We start from the raw sequence: 18,298 nt of genomic DNA on the forward strand, positions 1-18,298 counted from the left end.
AGTGAGAAATCAACAAATTGTAAATGATCAACAAATTGTAAATGATTAACAAATTGTAATTCAAATGCGATAAGCATTAGACTAAGTAGCACGGAAACGGAAACGGGAAACGGAAACGATACGAAACGGACACGGGGAAACGAAAGTTTTTCAAAATGAAGGACACGAAACGTGGGGGAAACGTGTAAATAACAAAAATTTAGGGATATATTTATAAAAATATTATTTAAATATTTATGATAATTAACAAAATAATTCAATTTAATGTACTAAATATTTAAAATTTTATAAATATATAAAAAATATAATACAATTCAACACAAATAAGTATATTTGTTATATTGTGGGCAATGCGAATGTAAAATTTATGGGTAACTAGTTAGATTTTTTTATTTGTGGGTAATAATTTTAAATTTTTTACAAATTTTAATTTTTATTATTTACAGAAACGGCCCGAAACGTTTCGTACGGGTGTCCAAGAGTTTCCGGTTTCCGAAACGTTTCCGAAACGGGAAACGCAACTTTATCGAAGTTTCCGTGCTTCTTAGGCATTAGACAATACCTCAACACAAATATCACAAAAGTATTTTCTTTTCACGAAATATTACAAAGTACTTTTAAAAGCTTAATTAAACACAATCCTAGTATACTAGAAAATAAAATAAATTTCATCAACATAAAATAGACTTTCATATATATATATATATATTTGCTAAATATTAAATTATAAAATTTCACGTGCAACAAGTCCTGTAGATTTTGTAAACTTTCAGCAACAAATGGTCTTTAAAAAGCTCAGTTTTCACACTCCAAAAGCAAACACAAAACATAAAATTTTAACCAGAGAAAGATGGCACTGGATGCTGTGATCTATCAGCAAGATTTGTTTGTTCATACCACCAATTGGAGCTACGATCACTTAAGCTTGCTTGAAAGAGACCACGATCACAAACCTCTCCACTCTTTTGACAATTTTCTCGACAACCAAACAGAAAATTTTCTTCACAGTCATGATCATTGGAGTAATAATACCAGCTCCACTTCACCACCTTCAATTTTCCCTCTCCATTTCAACGAAATGCTCCAAATTAACAACGGACTAATAACTTCTACCTCTACGATCACTACTCCGATTACTCCAGCCGCTAACGACGTGCTGCCTGATCATCAATCATCCGCCATTCCAGCCGCGGCTCGAGCAAAGAGACGTCGAGCAAGAAGTAAAAAGAACAAGGAAGAGATAGAGAATCAAAGACAGACTCACATTGCTGTAGAGCGTAACCGGAGAAAGCAAATGAATGATTATCTCTCTGTTCTTCGATCTTTAATGCCCGAATCCTTCGTTCAAAGGGTATTTATTCATCTCTTTGTGTTGCACAAAAACTTTTCGAGTTCTATTTTCAACATTTTGTTTCCACGAAAATGCTTCTATAGCTCGAAAATTACATATTTATAACGTTTTCTTGTAGAAAAAAATACATTTTCCTCATTTTCTGTTGCATAATTACTGGATTTAATTTTTTTTATAAAACGGTTATTATAGTTTAATTTATTATATTTTGATTACTAAATTTTTATTTTTTTCATCAATGTAGCAATTATTGACCTGATTACAATAATAACCTTCCGTCGATATAAAAATGAAAGTTCAGTAGTCAAAATCTAACAAATTGAAATTTAAATACCGTTCTATAAAAGACTTATAGTTTAGTTTAACCGTAGTTTTTAACTCGTTTCCGTGCTATATTATAGTAGACCAATGGTCTTTTCATGGATTTTTTTTTCTGACAATTTTAACAGGGTGACCAAGCATCAATTATTGGAGGAGCAATTAATTTTGTGAAGGAATTAGAGCAACATTTACAATTACTTGGTGGTCATAAAGAAATAAAACAAAAATCAGATGGTGATGATGATAATGTATCATCTAAACCACAGCCATTCTCTGAATTCTTCACATTTCCACAGTACTCAACTCGGTCCGACAACTCAGTAGCGAGTGTGAATGAGTCCATGAGTAATGTGACTCAATCCGCCATAGCCGATGTAGAAGTGACAATGGTGGAGAGTCATGCAAATCTTAAAATAAGATCGAAAAGACGGCCGAAGCAGCTGTTGAAGATTGTTTCTGGTTTGCATATTATGAGACTTACAATTCTTCATTTGAATGTGACAACAATTGAGCAAATTGTACTTTATTCTCTAAGTCTCAAGGTAATTAGTTCAATTACATGATGATAAATATTAAGTACTGAAATTATTCCGCAACTTTTGGAAATTTCTGGATTTTATTTAATTAATTGGGGCGACTCGAGTTTGAAACTCAAGATTATTTATTATTAATTGAATTAGACTCGATTGATTAATTTAATTAATTATTTTTGAATAATGACTATAATATTTGAATGCAGGTAGAAGATGATTGTAAGTTAAACTCAGTGGATGAAATTGCAACAGAAGTGTATGAGATGCTAGGTAGGATTGAAGAGGAGTATTCTATGATGTAATAGAATAAAAATAAAAATAAAAGTTCAATTTTTATTTTTGTAATTGGCTTTTCTTAATCTTAATCTATTTTTGATGTGGGCAATTTTTAATTTTGAGGGTGGATGTTTGAAAAGCTAATTTGAAGTAGAATGTTTTGATGTTAGTGTTGGTGTGGTTGGTCTAATTTGGATGCTTCTGTTTCTATAGAGTTGAGACTGTTTTCACCTTTTGCCTCTTATAGGTACTTTATTTGCATATTGTGTATGATATGAGCCATGAATACTTTGTCAAAAGAAAAAAAAAACAAATTCAATTTATGTTTAATATATATATATATATATATATATATATATATATATATATATATATATATATATATATATATATAATATTCCTTAATTTCATTATATATAATGAAAAATGCCGGAATTAAAATTTTGTTTCAGCCTAAATTTAACTTTAGTTCACGTCTGATCTCTTGGCAGCCCGTAACAAATTTGTAGGAGTAAATGAATTTGATCTGAATTTCTCAATAAACATTTCACAAATATGTTTACAGCTTATATACTAAAGAGGACTGACAGATGTCACTCTTAAATTGGCTATACCTACAACGGCTATTTCCTAATTTAACATAACTGATTATTAAAACTTTACAACGAACTCCACTATTCAATCCCAATTAACTAACTGAATTTGAGCAGGCTTAATACCCCCTCAAGCTGGAGAATATATACTGTGTATTCCCAGCTTGGAAAGTAAACCAAGAAAAACTGAAGCAGATAGAGATTTTGTGAAGAATCTGGGCATATGATATTGGGAATAAGTGAATCAAACCTTCTTGCATTTGTTGTCTTACAAAATGGCAGTCTATCTCTATGTGCTTCGTTCTTTCATGAAAGACTGGGTTGTGTGCTATGTGACATGCAGACTGATTGTCATAGTATACTATATATACTGATGCTGGAATTGAATCTTTTATTTGCAGATGAAGGAACCTGTTTTTAGTTCCGAATTTATTATAAATTGCTATTTTTTTCTCTTGAAAATTTATAACGGTAGCCCAGATTGAAATTTCCATAGATCCGCTACCGATAGAAAATGTTCTCGAAAGCGGCTATGCTGGGGTAAAATTAAGTGGTGGAATGGACGATCATTTTTTAACTATTATAGTTAACGAATAGTTTTCAATTATTTTCTTTTTGTCTTTTCTCCATATCATTTTGTTTTAAATTGTTTCAATATTATTAGAACTCTTTTAATAAAATTATATTTTTTTGATGAGGAATTCATCCATCAAAAACAACTCGAGATAACATAAGATCTTATATCCAATTCTTTTGTAGTCACAACAAACTGATAATCATTTTTGTTTTCATTATTTTTTCACTCTGCCTATGATAAAACTTTATGTCAATTGAACTTTTCAAAAACATGTCAATCCTCTAGATCACATGTTCCCTCACTATCCAGTTTCATCTCCTTAATGTCTAAAAAATCATCATGTTCAACTCAATTTAGGCATTATTATTGTTTTAATTCATGCAAGACATTGTAATGCTTAGTTAACTACTATCATAAATAGAAATATTCATAATATGACTGGCTTGACTTCAAAATAAAATTTCAGATTTTGGTATCACCATAATGAAAAGCTTAAAAGAAAAATTAAAGTACAATACAAAGGCTGCCATGAAGTCGCTTTAGATGAGCTAATAAGTTGAATTTTTCTAAAATTTCCAAATTATAATCCAGAAGACTAATTGAAAACCCTAATCATGAAAATTGCATAAAAATAATTTTTTTTTCATAGGCTAAAATATATTTTTATTTAAAAAAAACTTTTTATACTTATGTGACATCAAATCGAATCAAAATCATTGGTGCATTGAAGATGTAATAATAGGCCCATGAAGTTGTACAATGTTGATGGTAGAATCCCTAGGCAAAAATCAAAAAAAGTTGATGTGTGCTGATAGAGATTGATTGTCTTAAACAGAGCAGAATCATAAAAGTTGATCATTTAGAATTATTAGACATTTATAGCACAATTATGCATGCTAATTATACAGCTTAAGTAGGTAAATTCCCTCTTTTTCTTTCCTTGTTCAAATAATGCTTATAAAAATTCGAGTCTTTTAACTAATACTACTAATAAATATATTTTGTGACAGACAAATATATTTGTTCGTATTTAAATAATGTATATAAATTAAATTAGAAAGGGGATTTCTCATTTTGATCCTCATCAATTGTATTTACGGACTAATTATACAAGGGACAAATCTACTAAATACATTAAGTTCGGTCTGTCGAAACATTATAGTAAACTGAAAGTTCAATTCGGAGCGAAACAAAATTCTGATTTCGTCACTGTATCATATTCCACATAATGATTTCATTTCTTTTTGTTTTTCATTTCTTTGTTTTTGTTTTTGTTTTTTTAAAAAAATTCAAAAATATTGTAATTATTCTATTTGCATTTGTTTAATAAGTTAAAGTATTGGTTGAAATTTTTTGTTTCTTTCAAGTTTTGTTGGGCTGCAATGTCACTACCAAATTTAACAGCAAGACAAAGAGTATTCACATGTTGATGATACTGTAAATTGAATCCTATATATATGTGGATATAAATGCATATATCAGTATGATAAATTTAGCAAAATTATCTAAGGGAATAAATTAGCAACACTTTAACCTTGTTTTTACATTCATAAGAATGGTGTAAAAAAACAATAATAAATTTTTTATCTCAATTAGAGGCGGAACTAAAATATAAAATGAACAACTGATCTTTTGATAGCCAAAAACACATATTTTTGATTATTTAATTTTCATATTCTTAAATATATTTTTCTAAAACTGTCTCATTCTATTTTTTTCATTAGTAATCGACCTTTTTTTAAAATTTGCGTATGATTTTGCCATTATTTTTTGACTTAAATCTAAATGATATTTTTCCTTTATGAATAAAAAATAATAAATTCTGTACAACTGAGTGAATGTAAAATGAGCCAGGGAAGATGTATGTTACTGTGGAACTTTAGAAGTGGGTCCATAACTCATCACTACCCTAAAATGCGATGCATGGTAAAAGATAATGTCATCCTTTGTCTATATGTATGTAGGGAGAATTTTACTCATTTAATCCAAATTTTTATCATGTTAATTAATAAATAAATTAAACCTCTATTCATCAGAAAAAGTAATTCTAGTTTTATGAGCATAAACAATCCAAACTTGTACAATTTTTTATCAATTCTATTTAAAACTTTTAATTTATGAATTTTAGACTGGTCTCAATCACTCAAAAATACTCAATTCTTTTTAAAAAAAATCATGGCCAAACTTTTATTGTTTCAGTTGTAAATTTTGACAATTGTAATTGAAGCCTACTATTAATTTAAAGACATATTTATATAAAAATTTACTTTTTTATATATGATTTATTTTTTTAATTTCGTCAATTTTAACATAAATTTTGGCAAGCTATAAATATCTTTCAAATGAAAAAAAAAGTCAGGTTTGATTATAATTGAAAAAAATAATTTTTTTTTACCTTTTTTATATGTAAAAAAACATGCCTGATTAGTTTTAGTTGAAATGTATTTATCAAAATTAGACTTCAATTGACATAATTAAAAGGTTGAGCCACAAATTAAAAAAATAAAAAAATCAATATTTTTGAATAATAAAACCTTTACTTCAGATAGTTTCCTTTCAATTTGAGAGGACTTTGTTTTACCTATGTGGCTATCATATCGTATACTTTTGCTTATTTAATTTCCAAGTTACAATAAATATTAAATTCTAGCTTAATAACGTGAGAAAATTAAATAAAAAATAGTAATATCATTGAGTTTGTAATCAAGTATCTAAGTGCTAAATATTCGGGTATACTAATATCATATTAATTAATTATTACAAAATTTAGAATACTAAATGAATTTAACATTAATTTTAATTACTATCCCTAACACTTACAGAAGATGTAAATAAATAGTTAGAAGATTCTGTTTGTATAATTTATTAAGTTATAAAGGTGTAGAGTCTCTTTCTTCCAATCTGTTTTTACTTTTTGTTTTGTAATGGGAAATTTGGAATGAATGATTCCATTTTCAACTCTCACTATAATATACACATCTGTCTGTACTATTGGCATATTATAATTTAGTTAAGAAAAGAGGGATATAATTTAAAGTTTTTAATGTGTTATGTTCCACTTAAACAGCATAAAGAGAATAATTAGCTTATGTAATCCATCCAAAATCAGAAACAAAAATACAAAAAGACACCCAATATTATCCTTTTTGTATGTATGATCAATCAAATGCCCTAAAAGTTATAAAGAACTAACTGTGTAGTTCTAATTAATAATGATCTTGCTTTTATCAGATGGAATATAATTAAAGCTTATCACATAGACATTATAAAAAGCTAGCCACTATTTCCCTATTAGAACAAAATTTATGGGTTAAAAAATTATGAGAAAGAAAAATAAGGCTTAATGATAAAAAAAAAAAAAATTACGTGTGCAATTAATTCTGACTGAATCGTTCAAAAACTTAAATTTTAGCCAATTTTGTATTTTTAAACTTTCGATTATGGCTATTTTTCAAATTTGATTGAATTTCAGGCACCTTAAAGCCTCTTTAAGTGGCGAAAATTCACGTTATTTTCAAAAAAATTACTATAGTTGAAAGGTAAAAGTATAAAATTTTGAAAGAATATGGACCGAGTTACTAAAATTTATGTTTTGAAAAGTTTAGCTAACATTGAAGGTAAAATATGACAGAATATTCTACCTCTATTGTCTACATAAGCAAAATTTTATCGGAAATCATATAGTGATATGTGGTTAGTAAAAATAAAATTTCGTTATCAAATATGATAATTTAAAAATCGATAAACGTTATGCATCCAAATACTTTAAATTAGTAACCGTAAAAAATATTAACCTATTCATAGTTCCTCTAACAAAAGCTTATGAAGTTCATTCATACGAGAGTGATCCACTATGAACGGAGTTTAATACGACAAATGAATAGGACAAAGATTAAAATTAAGAAGGAAATTATACACAAATGAATGCTTCAAATGGGATCAATCCAAACTTGTAGATCTTCAAGCTTGTCAGGATATGAATCAGACAGTCTATGCGATCGAGTCTCCAAATCATAGATCCATATGTAAGAACCTACATGTTCATAAAAATAAAAAATCTTATTCCTCAAACTTAATTTATCTGCACGAATTGCGATCGATGAACAACGATTCCGTCCTGCATTAAAAAATATTGCTCTATGCTTCAAATTCGTAACATTAACCCAATCCATCTTCTTTGTATCCAATTCAAAAATTGAAAATGGCACAAACCCTTTACTAGTACATAAGACCAGAATGTCCCCTTCACAGTTCATCATATGATATTCCTTAAATGGTCCTGGTGGCAAATAATCATATTGAATCCCCAATGATCTCACCATCGTCATTATCCTTGACGTCGTTGTCATCCGAGCCGCCGTCTGCGGAATCGGCTTTAACGGTGATGCTACGACGGTCCAATCATTGTTTATCAATTTCCAAATACCTAATTTACCACTATCAAAAAAACAATATAGTTTCCCTTCATGATAAGCCAAACCCTTGCATGAAACCGCATCACTAATATTTCTAACCCTAAATATTTTCCAACTAAAATACGGATCGCCACACCGAATGAAATTAATCGTAACAAACTCCGATCCGACGTCCGTTGATCCCACAACAAAAAGAACACAATCACGAGAGCTCGGCGGAGCAGTAAACACCGCGTTAGGGTTTACGCCGGGGTCGAATTTCGGAAGATTAATTTGATTGCAAGTGAAAGGATTACAGCAATATAACAATGGATTTTCACGATCTTTTATAAGCAACCATCCTTGTTTTGAAGCAATAACATCTGCAGAAACCCTAATTTTCCGAGAGAATGTTCGATCTAGAGGCGGCCCTCGAAAAGTGAAGTGATGATCAGTAGAAGATGAACTGTAATACATTAAGAATGGCCGAGTGTTGAGTTCCCGGTGGATTGTGTTCCATCTCTTACAGACGAAGCTAAACCTAATTCTGTCGAGGCGGTGATGAAGTTTGTCGTAGATTAACTTGGAGACGTCGTTAGAAAGATCGGGCCACGACATTTTTTATTGCTTGTGGCGTTTCAAGAAACCTAGTAAATATAAATTGAGGATTCAGATTTGTTTCAGTTAGGGTTATATATATAAAATACATCTTGCTAACCAGTCGTAGTAGGGTTCGGATTATATCAGACTAAACCTATTTTAGTTATCCCAATTCAAATGGAAAAGGAAATAGGTCCAGTCAATTAAAAATATTATACCTTTTTAATTTATTTCATTGATAGCCTAATATTTTAAAAACTTTATTTTTAACGTAGTTTCGGTATTTACATTCCAATTGAAGCCAACTAGACATGCATATTTTTCAAAACGATATAAAAATTAAACTTTTTTTTATGATCCAATTTCGTTTGTTAATTTCAATCCAAATATATTTATCAAAATTAGGATACAAATTCAAAAAAAAAGAAATTCAAATTTTAGAAACGTTAATTTTAATTGAAATTTGAATCTCCCAACTCATCGAATTGGCGGATCAAATTGGTCAATTTTTTTTTAAAAATATGTATTTTACAATGGTAAAATAAATGCACCAAATATAAATAGAAATATATATATATATATATATAAAAAAAAAATTCATGTGCTATTACATTTTTTTTTGAACTGGATTCTTTTATTTTTATTCGTAAAGATTGAGTGTTTATATTTTAAATTTTGTAAAAATTAGATCTTGCTGTCATGAAACTGGAGTGCGTATACCTCATGGACTGTTAACGTTAGGGGTGTAAATGAGTTGGATTACTCGTGAGTTACTCGAGACCAACTTGAAAAAAATCTCAATATCAGCTCAAAACATTTGAGCCATGCTCAAGCTACTCGAGCTTCATCCCGAGCCGACCTCGAGTATCAATTGCTGAGATTCGTGAGGCTTGCGAACCTAAACAAGCTTGTTATTAAAAAAAGGATAATGCTTTATTAGATTCTATACCTTTAAATTTAGGTGTGTATCATATAAATGAGTTAAATTACATATCATATACTGAAAAATAATTAAAATATATCAAATATGATTATTTTTTAATTTTATTAAATTCAAATCGAGCTCGAGTTGTTCGTTCAAGCACAAGCTTAAGAATTTAACCCGTTCGAGCTCGAACTCGAGCTTGGCCTAATGCAGTTGAAATAAATTTTTATTTATTTTTTCAATTTTTATTTTTTGAAATGGATCTATCCTTTTTCATTTTATCAATTACATATTAAAACCCCATAAGCACTTTGGATAATCACAACAAAACAAAAAATAATAATATTAAAAGCTATAACATATATCCTTTCATTCTCTGAAGACATCCTTATTAATGCACAAGTGTTCTTTCACAATAGTCTGTTTATTAAAATTTACATGGCTATTCTGAAATCTTCATTCTTCTGTAAAAATGCCATTCATTAAAGTTTCCACCTTTTATTCCGGATTGGTGCCCAATGTGGTCGGAAAAACATCGATAGCATCCTTAGCAAATGCTACAGGATCAACATACATTTGGAAGCTCAGACTTGAAAGAGTTTGAATCTTAATCTTCAGTAGGATCAGAACCAGACTTGAGAATATCTCAAGCAATGGCGATCAATTCGCCACGTATGATGGTATTGGCACTCCCGACTCTTCTGTCAGCTTCTTGTAAGAATTTTGTAACCTTTGAGTTATAGGCCCCACTTTACCATTGCCGACTTCGCGTCCATCGATTTTCACAACCTGTTTCACACAACTCAAATTACGTCAAAAAAATTTAATCAAGCTGGATCCTGGACGAAGTAAAATGAGAGACTGTAATTTGTTGCTAGCTAGGCTGCGAATGCAATAATTAAATTCTAAAAGAAATAGACTCACTCACCGGGCTAAGCTCTCCCATGGTTCCCGTCGTCCATACCTATGAGGAAACAAGACGTCTCGTATGAGAACTGAGAACTTGTTGGTCATATACTAGCTTGCCAAATATTTTCATGAAATGGATAACATGTAAATGAATTTTTCAGTTGAATTAGTTCCAAAAAAGAGCAACGAGTCATGATGAGGAAAAGTGAACTTTCCTCTACAATTTTCCCATTGCTATTGATTTTACTGAACAAATAGTGTTCAATATGTAGTTGGTAAATCTATTTCTAGCAATTTCAGATTTTTCAGGAACATCCTAGCAAAGATGACGAAAGTATGAATACCTCATCTGCTGTATGAAACTCAGATAGACTGATATTTCGTTCCTCCAAAATCAAATTCTCCTTCACAACTAAGTCCATAACCTGCAACCTCAGATATGTCACATTAGCCTTAGACTTTAATTTGTGGATGTCTGATAAATTTAACAATTGCAATGATATAAGATACATGCAATAGAGATATTGACTTTGAGCACCCCACTTACAGTCGCTCTAGTGATTCCAGGAAGACAATAGTCAGCATGCGGTGTCAAAACGCGGCCTTTCTTCACTAAAAACTACAGAGAAATTACCCTGATTAGTCTTTCTTCATCAGAAATTCAATGTTAAATTCATGCAGTTAAGGTAAGCAGTGACGGGTGGAAACTGTATCAACACAACAATTCACGACCATTTACCAAAGAAAAGTTATGGTACTACTAAATAATGGTGAAAAATGGGATATGGTACTTAAGCTCATATGAAGCATTAAATAGATCATGTCACGAGCATTCATACAGCATCTGATCTTGCTTGGCCCCTTAATATTTTTTCATGGCATATCCATGAGAGTGGATGCAAGTAATCTAAACCTTTGTACACAAGCAAGTCAGAAATTGGAGAGAGTAACACAAGTGTAGGCTTACAATATTTGTAGCGTTTGTTTCAGACACATAACCATCCTTGTCAAGCATTATTGCATCATCTGCATTTGCATTATTTCCTTCTATCTGCACTTTAATGAAGAGGACCTTTTTAGTCGGTACACATATCATGATGGTCGGTACAAATATTAATTGCCCACAAAATGTCAAATTAAGACCATGAAACAGAATTAGTTATATTCAGAAATAAAACAATACATAGCACCCTAAAACATTAGTTTTGAAATATAACCCAGGGTAACATGAATGTAAGCCTAACTATGAAACTTCAAAGCAAGAAATTATATTTTCAACATGAGGACAATACGCCACTCAATCACAAGTTTCTGGTAAAAAAAAGTACCTTTGCCAAAATGTTATTAAGGAGGTTGTTGTGGTGAATCTTTGAATCCAAGTTCTGTAATTACATAAAAGAAAAAAAAAAGATATTTGTAAGACATAAATCACAGAAAGCATCTAACAAGTATTAAACAACGATTGAATTGATTTAGTTTGTGAAGCATGTTTCCCTTAAAATAAGAATGGTTACATATTGAATATTTGTATGTTGAATGCTAAAAGTTAAACCAAAAGAATAAAAAAGGAGATTAAAATGTTACGTTTGGTGAATTGCGCCGTGTTGTAGCAGTCACCAGAGTTATGCCATGTGTATTGTCATAGACAGGTGGTTTCCATTCAGGAAGCACTACAATTCAATTGAACAGAATTGCATCAAAAGAAAGCAAGTGAAAAGATAATAAGAGATGAGAAGTCACAGTCTACAAAAATCATAGCATTAACATCAAAATTTTGATAGTAGTGACTTCATCGCAGCCCAAAAAAGCATGTGTTGGCGAGACAAAAACTATTGATGAACTAGTCTTGGAGTTGCTGAGCTTTGAGAATTAAGAAGTAGCCTTACCAATTAAAGTGCATCCATAGAGGTTAAATGCAGGGCTCATGCCTGAGGTAACCTGTACAAAAAGGAAAATTAGAAAAAGAAGGGAAAAAGAAGCAAGTGAGAAGACTTGGCATGAACAATTTATAAAAGAAAAAATAATTCCAATAATTTGTTGTAAAATAGATGATTGAGATAATCACACTACTTTGCTTACAAGGGCCCCATTTTTTATTCCCCAAAAGTTTGTTTAAATGGACATTCAAACAAGAGTTGCCATTCTATGATTAATGTGCTAAAAATCATTGTGCTGTGAACTTTTACTTTCAGTCAAGTTTTGCTCAAACTATCACCTTCCCATAAGCGTAACGAAATGATGAAAAATTGGGCGTGGCATTAAAATTTGCCAGACATTTGACAAAACCAGAGAATAGAAAGAGATAACAGACCTTCTTTCCACGTGTGAGGGACAGTCGGATGTGTGAATTATCAAACATTCCATTCCTATTTAGAGTTTTGAAAATGGCTTCCTTGACCTGAAATTAAATGCAAATTTTACAAAGATGTGAGCTTCTCTATCAACATGAAAGAAAATAAAAAAGCTCTAAGCATATAAAAAGTAAACTTCACATTCTAACCTCTTCGCGAGTTGGAACATTCCTGAAAGCTAGAGCCTTTGCAGAGTCGAACAACCTAATAATAGTATCGAATCAGACGATTGAAGAGATAGGATGTATATTTCTCAAGCTATTGAGTTGACAATCATATGAAAGGGGACATGAAATTAAATGGAGCACGGAATCTCATCATTTGTAAACTTTTGAAGCAAGGAAATGGTAATTTTTAGCAAAAATGGAGCTCATGGAACTCAAAGCTCTGCCAAGCATGACCAAAGGAAGATTCTTTACAAACAAATGTAGGCACCAAAGCCCAAAAAAATGGGGGAAGAAGCACCAGTTATTTTATCCAAAATTATAAGTGTGTATAACTAACCTATCTAAATGCTCATCAAGCTTAAAGACCTTCCTATTGTAAATTCGTAGCCCCTCCCAAACTGAATCACCACCTTGGATAACCGAATCAAACACAGAAACCTGGTTCAGAAGAGAAATGTTAAAAAAGTGCAACTGAATAAACAGTGGCTCAACCTGGTTTCCGTAATCACATACCTTGGCACTTTCACGAGGTAGAATCTCATCTCCAACCCATGCAAGCAACTTCTCATTTGCAGGAATTGGAATGTCGGGGGGAGGTAAAGGACTCTTCAAAAGCAATGATGTTCGTTTCACATGCCGTCTGAGCATATTGTACAAAGGTAAACTTTGCTCCAGCAAGTCGTACATAAAAAGTGGAAATGGCTGAAAAAGAAACAAAATTAGGGAATAAGTAAACAAATTTAGTTGACATCAGCAATATCATGAACAAATTTATTTAACATCAGAGATATCATAATTCTGGTAACAACATGAAACACGTGATGTAATCCGTATGAAAACAAGTCAAATGCATTTAGTCAATTAAAATACCCATATGAAGATTGATAGCATACAAATTAGAAATTATTCCTTATGATTTCAGCAGTTTCCCTTTTGTGGAGGGCGTCTATTCCATTGCCATCACCACTTCATTAAATTGGATTTTTGACAAGAATGAATTAAAGATACAGATCCACCAGTGCAGCATCACTTAAATGTTATCTGCTTCTACTTTTCAGAAAGTACTATATCATGTCACTATAGAATACAACGAGGCTATATGTTGCCAACACCATCAAGGACTTATAAGTCAAAACCAATTACAAAAGCTTTCTTGTTCTTCTTGGATTATAATATAAATAGTGAAAGTTTGTAGAACTAATGATATCAACTCCTTTGACTCATAGAAACAAGAATTAGTGCATAGTTTTGTGTTTGTTTGCGTGTTAACATAAAGCAAAACTGCATACCTGAGGATACTTTCTTGCTTGTTTGAAGCCTGTTGATTGATGCACACTTTTATACCACCATGGAGCCCAAAAGCCATCTATTGGTTTTGGACCAGCTTCCCATCTGACAGTCAATTAACAGCAGTCATGACCACAACAAAGAAAATAATTCAATAAAAGACAATTAAGTCAAAGATTAAGAGCGCAATTATGATGTATGCATAATTGGTTCGTGCAATTAGCTTGATAGATATGTATAACATCAAATCACCTACAACCAATGTAGTTTCAAAAGGATGTGTGTAATAGACGCAAAAACATATTTGCAAGAGGGAGGACAAAAAAAAGGTACTTGATGTACTTATTATGGCGGGAGGATCAATCAGGATTGAGGTAGATGCACTATATCAAGGTATGGAATTCAGAATATTTGCATTATCTTTAAGTAGCATCACTAGGAGTTCAAGGGAGCAGCCATACTCCAAGACATTTTTCACACTACACAATCTTTCACTAAAAGAAAAATCTAGTTCTCAAATGGATATAGCCTTACAAACCTGAGCATTGCATCATCAAAAGGAATATCCAAGTCCTCACAAAGACCACGCAATGTACCCTGCACATTGAAAAGTCCAAATCAAATAATTGAAAATAATTTCGAAGTGTATCCATTTGAAAGGGATAAGGGAAAATAACAGATAAATAGCAGAATTTAGAACCTCAGGATCTTGTTGAAGGTCTGCTGCATCAATAACAGGTGGGGGCTTTCCTAACTGAGAGAGATCACTGTATATGGAGACCAATTCTGTCAGACCTAACTCAAGAATGGATGATGGCACAACCTTGTCAAAAGATGGCTGACAACATAGAGAAAAAGAGGAGGAATGGAAGTATCGGTCATACAGAGACGTCAGGAATAATTAAATACAGAATAATGCAACATTTAAATTAGTTAAGTCATCATTCTTGTAGAAGGAGAGGGAGCAGGGAGGAAAGATTTTTGATCTTTATGCTAACAATTATATCAAAAATAAAGTATCTGAAATCAGGCACAACAAACATTCAAAATAAATTGTCACATTGGAATGGACGATGCAATTGAAATATGAATAATTATAAATCCTTCAAATCCTTACCAATGTATCAAGGGGATTACGTATGAGTAAAAAGTGTTTTCCTTTCTTCATCAAATCCATAGGCAGACCAGGCAGACGTTGCTTTGAAATATGCTGCAGATAGAGAAAAGAAACTAAATTCTCGACTGAAACCCATGTACTTAAAAGTTCTGGATCTTCCAACCTTATAAGTGTACAAGTTTATAACTGACCAATTTATTTATTTTCCCTATTTCTGATAGCTATTGGAACACAAAAAGTAAAATTCTGAGCATCATAATTTGAACAATTCATTAAAGCTTTATTGCCTTGAAAGACACATAATTCTAGCAGTAAGAATTGTTCTCCTTAATTCCAAAGCTCCCAGCAAGGCAAAGTGATTTCAATCAACTTTCGGAGGATAAGTTTACATTATTCCAAGGTGGAGCATTTCTGTAATATTAATTGCATAGTACATGCCAATAATCTCTTGATTGGAATTCTCGAAAAAAAAAATTAACAAGAAGAAAACAAAAAACTTGAAGAGAAAAACAACACATAAAATGATTTGCATCAACGATTTCTTCTAAAGTTATCATAGAAACACGGAGCAACTCATTCATTACCTTACAGTATCGATATTTCTTTTCCCCAGGTCCGAAAATGACCTCATTTACAACTTTATTTCCATCAGATTCCTGTTAGCAGCAAGACAGCCCTATTTCAGTGAAAAGAAAACGAAGAGAAATACAAATGTAGATGATAAAAAATACACAGGATTACCTATTAACAAAAGAAAAGGGGAAAACTCGAACATGCTATAAATGATAATATCAACTTCTCAAATACAAGTATCATGGCTACACTCTAGTCCAGTCCACATAAGAAAACCACGTATACAATAAGCTAAATGTAGCCATTTCAGGATCATCAAATTCCGCTTACCATTTTAACTCGAATGTCTTCACCATAAGGCCTGTCAACGCCTGTTACTTTAAGATAATTTCCATACAAAGGCTCGTCGAGAGCTTCGGTATCACCCCTCTATAAAAAACAGGAGAAAACCCTAATTAGTAAAAATAAACAGATTTCCTAAACTCGAAGTCAAAGTAAACACGAATTTCGGGTGATCAGGATAGTAAAATAAAGGTTATGAGCTAATTATAACAACATTTAGTAATTAACAAATTAAAATGATGATGAAAAGGGAAGAGAAATTAAAAACCTGAGCAAAAGAGTACATAAGAGAGGTACTGAGTGATCGCGGAGCGGACCAAGAATGAATAACCTCTATCTCTGCATTATTATTTCCTCCTCCCATTATCTGCGACGGTTCTAGTTGTGTTGTGTTACTCTTCTTTGTGATCGGAGTGTGTGGCTCTGTAAATTGATTAATGGAGGTTTTAAGTGAGTGATGAGCTGAAGAAGAAGATGTAGACTAATTAAAACAGAAAGAAGAAAACTCCAAAGGCCTGGTGAGTTGGTAAAAGGCTTTCTGATTTAGGCGAGGTTGAAGAATATTCATATAGACGGCCGTTTAAAATTTCAAATAAGAGTGTCTTCCGCAAGAGTTTGCAAAATTTATTCTACTCAAATGAAAATTAATTTGAAAATATTGAAAATAGGGTCAATTACATATAAAATCATTACCTTTATACGAATTTTCAAAAATAACACGGCCTTTAAAACGTGTCAATTCAGGGCATCACCTTTTATTTCTTTTTAAAAACAACATGGGCACGTTTTTTGATAAAATTTTGCTGATTTGGACACCTGATGGGAGTACCACGTGTCATGCCACGTCAGCAAAAATACCAGTAAAAATGTGCCCGAGTTATTTTTGAAAAGAAATGAAAAGTGGTGCCCTGAATTGCCACGTTTTAAAAATCGTGTTATTTTTGCAATTTCGTGTAAAGGTGGTGATTTTATATATAATTAACCCTTGAAAATATCGTCTTATAATCGAGATCCGTTTAAATAACAGCCTGATCCCACCACTGGACAGATCAATGTTAAAATTTAAAAGATTATGTTTTCTTTAATCTCAAATTTAGAGTAATGGAATCTAAACATAATTGATGGATACCGAATCCTATTGTAAGTATAATGGAGCCGAGTCGCAGGAGATCCACTCTCAGACGATACCGGACTCCCCCTGAAGATCAGAAGATATGAAGGAGATGCCGAATCTCTTAAGATTCGGTGACATGCTAATAAAGACCGAATCCCACATGATCCGCCGAAAGCGCGTCAGGTCCGGGATTCGGATAATCGACTAATTATGGAAGTGTTGTCCTATTCGGACACAAACACTACATATGGAAGGATAAGCTCTACTTTAGGAAGATAAGACTATTTAGGAAGACGTTCCTAAATAGGACTCTTATCAGATTAAGGTAGATCCCGACAAATCAGGAGAATATCTACGATACGGCCGAATCCCTACAAAGTAGGATTCACCTGCCTAATACAACTCTACTAGGTATATTCGACTACTATAAAAGGAGCACGAGGTATGCCTAGAATCACAATTACATTCATATACTCAAAACGCTGCTCAAAGCTCTAGACTGACTTTAGCATCGGAGAGTTAATCGGACAACCACCGTCCGGTTAGCTTCTACCCTGTTTTGCAGGTTCACTCACCGGTTCAGAAGGCAGACTCCATCAATTGGCGCCGTCTGTGGGAAAGGCTTAACTAAACTTCAAAAGAAGTAGCTTTTCTGAACTCAAATACAAATCTCATTGAAGAAGATGACTTCTGAAAGAGTAAACCTGAAGGATCAAACGACACAGAGAAAACGAAAAGCAACAGAACTCTCAACTCCTCCTCCAGTAACTTTTGACGGAGAGGACTTCGGGAGAATAGCTGAAGAGCACAACGAAGCTCTGGTAGTGGCCATGATTATCGAACACTGGAACGTTGAGAGAATCCTGAT

General features: G+C 32.2%; 3 protein-coding genes across 3 annotated transcripts; 1 reads left to right on the forward strand and 2 right to left on the reverse strand.

The window, feature by feature from the left end:
• Window positions 1-743: 743 nt before the first annotated feature.
• LOC126671429 (transcription factor bHLH94-like) lies at window positions 744-2,597 on the forward strand. The gene is made up of 3 exons (XM_050365196.2): window positions 744-1,351; window positions 1,801-2,214; window positions 2,412-2,597. Exons 1-3 carry the CDS (start codon window positions 851-853, stop codon window positions 2,505-2,507), a joined length of 1,011 nt encoding a protein of 336 aa, XP_050221153.1. The 5' UTR covers window positions 744-850; the 3' UTR covers window positions 2,508-2,597.
• A 4,983-nt stretch (window positions 2,598-7,580) lies between these two features.
• Window positions 7,581-8,663, reverse strand: LOC126671303 (F-box/kelch-repeat protein At1g57790-like). Its single transcript, XM_050365065.1, has one exon. The coding sequence runs from the start codon at window positions 8,661-8,663 to the stop codon at window positions 7,581-7,583; it is 1,083 nt and encodes a 360-aa protein (XP_050221022.1).
• Window positions 8,664-9,886: 1,223 nt separating this feature from the next.
• On the reverse strand, window positions 9,887-16,923 carry LOC126673437 (branched-chain-amino-acid aminotransferase-like protein 1). Its single transcript, XM_050367585.2, has 19 exons — window positions 16,585-16,923; window positions 16,305-16,403; window positions 15,986-16,057; window positions 15,402-15,494; window positions 14,985-15,122; window positions 14,823-14,881; window positions 14,287-14,389; window positions 13,511-13,699; window positions 13,335-13,435; window positions 12,980-13,034; window positions 12,791-12,877; window positions 12,366-12,417; window positions 12,064-12,149; window positions 11,808-11,861; window positions 11,447-11,530; window positions 11,027-11,098; window positions 10,824-10,904; window positions 10,499-10,534; window positions 9,887-10,359 (listed from the first exon to the last, which is right to left on the reverse strand). Exons 1-19 carry the CDS (start codon window positions 16,678-16,680, stop codon window positions 10,231-10,233), a joined length of 1,686 nt encoding a protein of 561 aa, XP_050223542.1. The 5' UTR covers window positions 16,681-16,923; the 3' UTR covers window positions 9,887-10,230.
• Window positions 16,924-18,298: the final 1,375 nt, after the last annotated feature.

This window comes from Mercurialis annua, linkage group LG3 (genome assembly GCF_937616625.2).
Source record: "Mercurialis annua linkage group LG3, ddMerAnnu1.2, whole genome shotgun sequence".
In the NCBI taxonomy this organism is placed as follows: Eukaryota; Viridiplantae; Streptophyta; class Magnoliopsida; order Malpighiales; family Euphorbiaceae; genus Mercurialis; species Mercurialis annua.

What these genes read in the sequence shown, in the direction of transcription:
- LOC126673437 (XM_050367585.2), bottom strand. Translation starts at nt 16,680, where the DNA reads ATGGGAGGAGGAAATAATAATGCAGAGATAGAGGTTATTCATTCTTGG. An exon ending in CTTGATGAGCATTTAGATAG is followed by an intron (nt 13,035 to 13,334) that starts GTTAGTTATACA and finishes TACTATTATTAG; the next exon opens with GTTGTTCGACTCTGCAAAGG. An exon ending in CTATGGATGCACTTTAATTG is followed by an intron (nt 12,150 to 12,365) that starts GTAAGGCTACTT and finishes ATTGAATTGTAG; the next exon opens with TGCTTCCTGAATGGAAACCA.
- LOC126671303 (XM_050365065.1), bottom strand. Translation starts at nt 8,663, where the DNA reads ATGTCGTGGCCCGATCTTTCTAACGACGTCTCCAAGTTAATCTACGAC.
- LOC126671429 (XM_050365196.2), top strand. Translation starts at nt 851, where the DNA reads ATGGCACTGGATGCTGTGATCTATCAGCAAGATTTGTTTGTTCATACC. An exon ending in CCGAATCCTTCGTTCAAAGG is followed by an intron (nt 1,352 to 1,800) that starts GTATTTATTCAT and finishes CAATTTTAACAG; the next exon opens with GGTGACCAAGCATCAATTAT. An exon ending in TTTATTCTCTAAGTCTCAAG is followed by an intron (nt 2,215 to 2,411) that starts GTAATTAGTTCA and finishes ATTTGAATGCAG; the next exon opens with GTAGAAGATGATTGTAAGTT.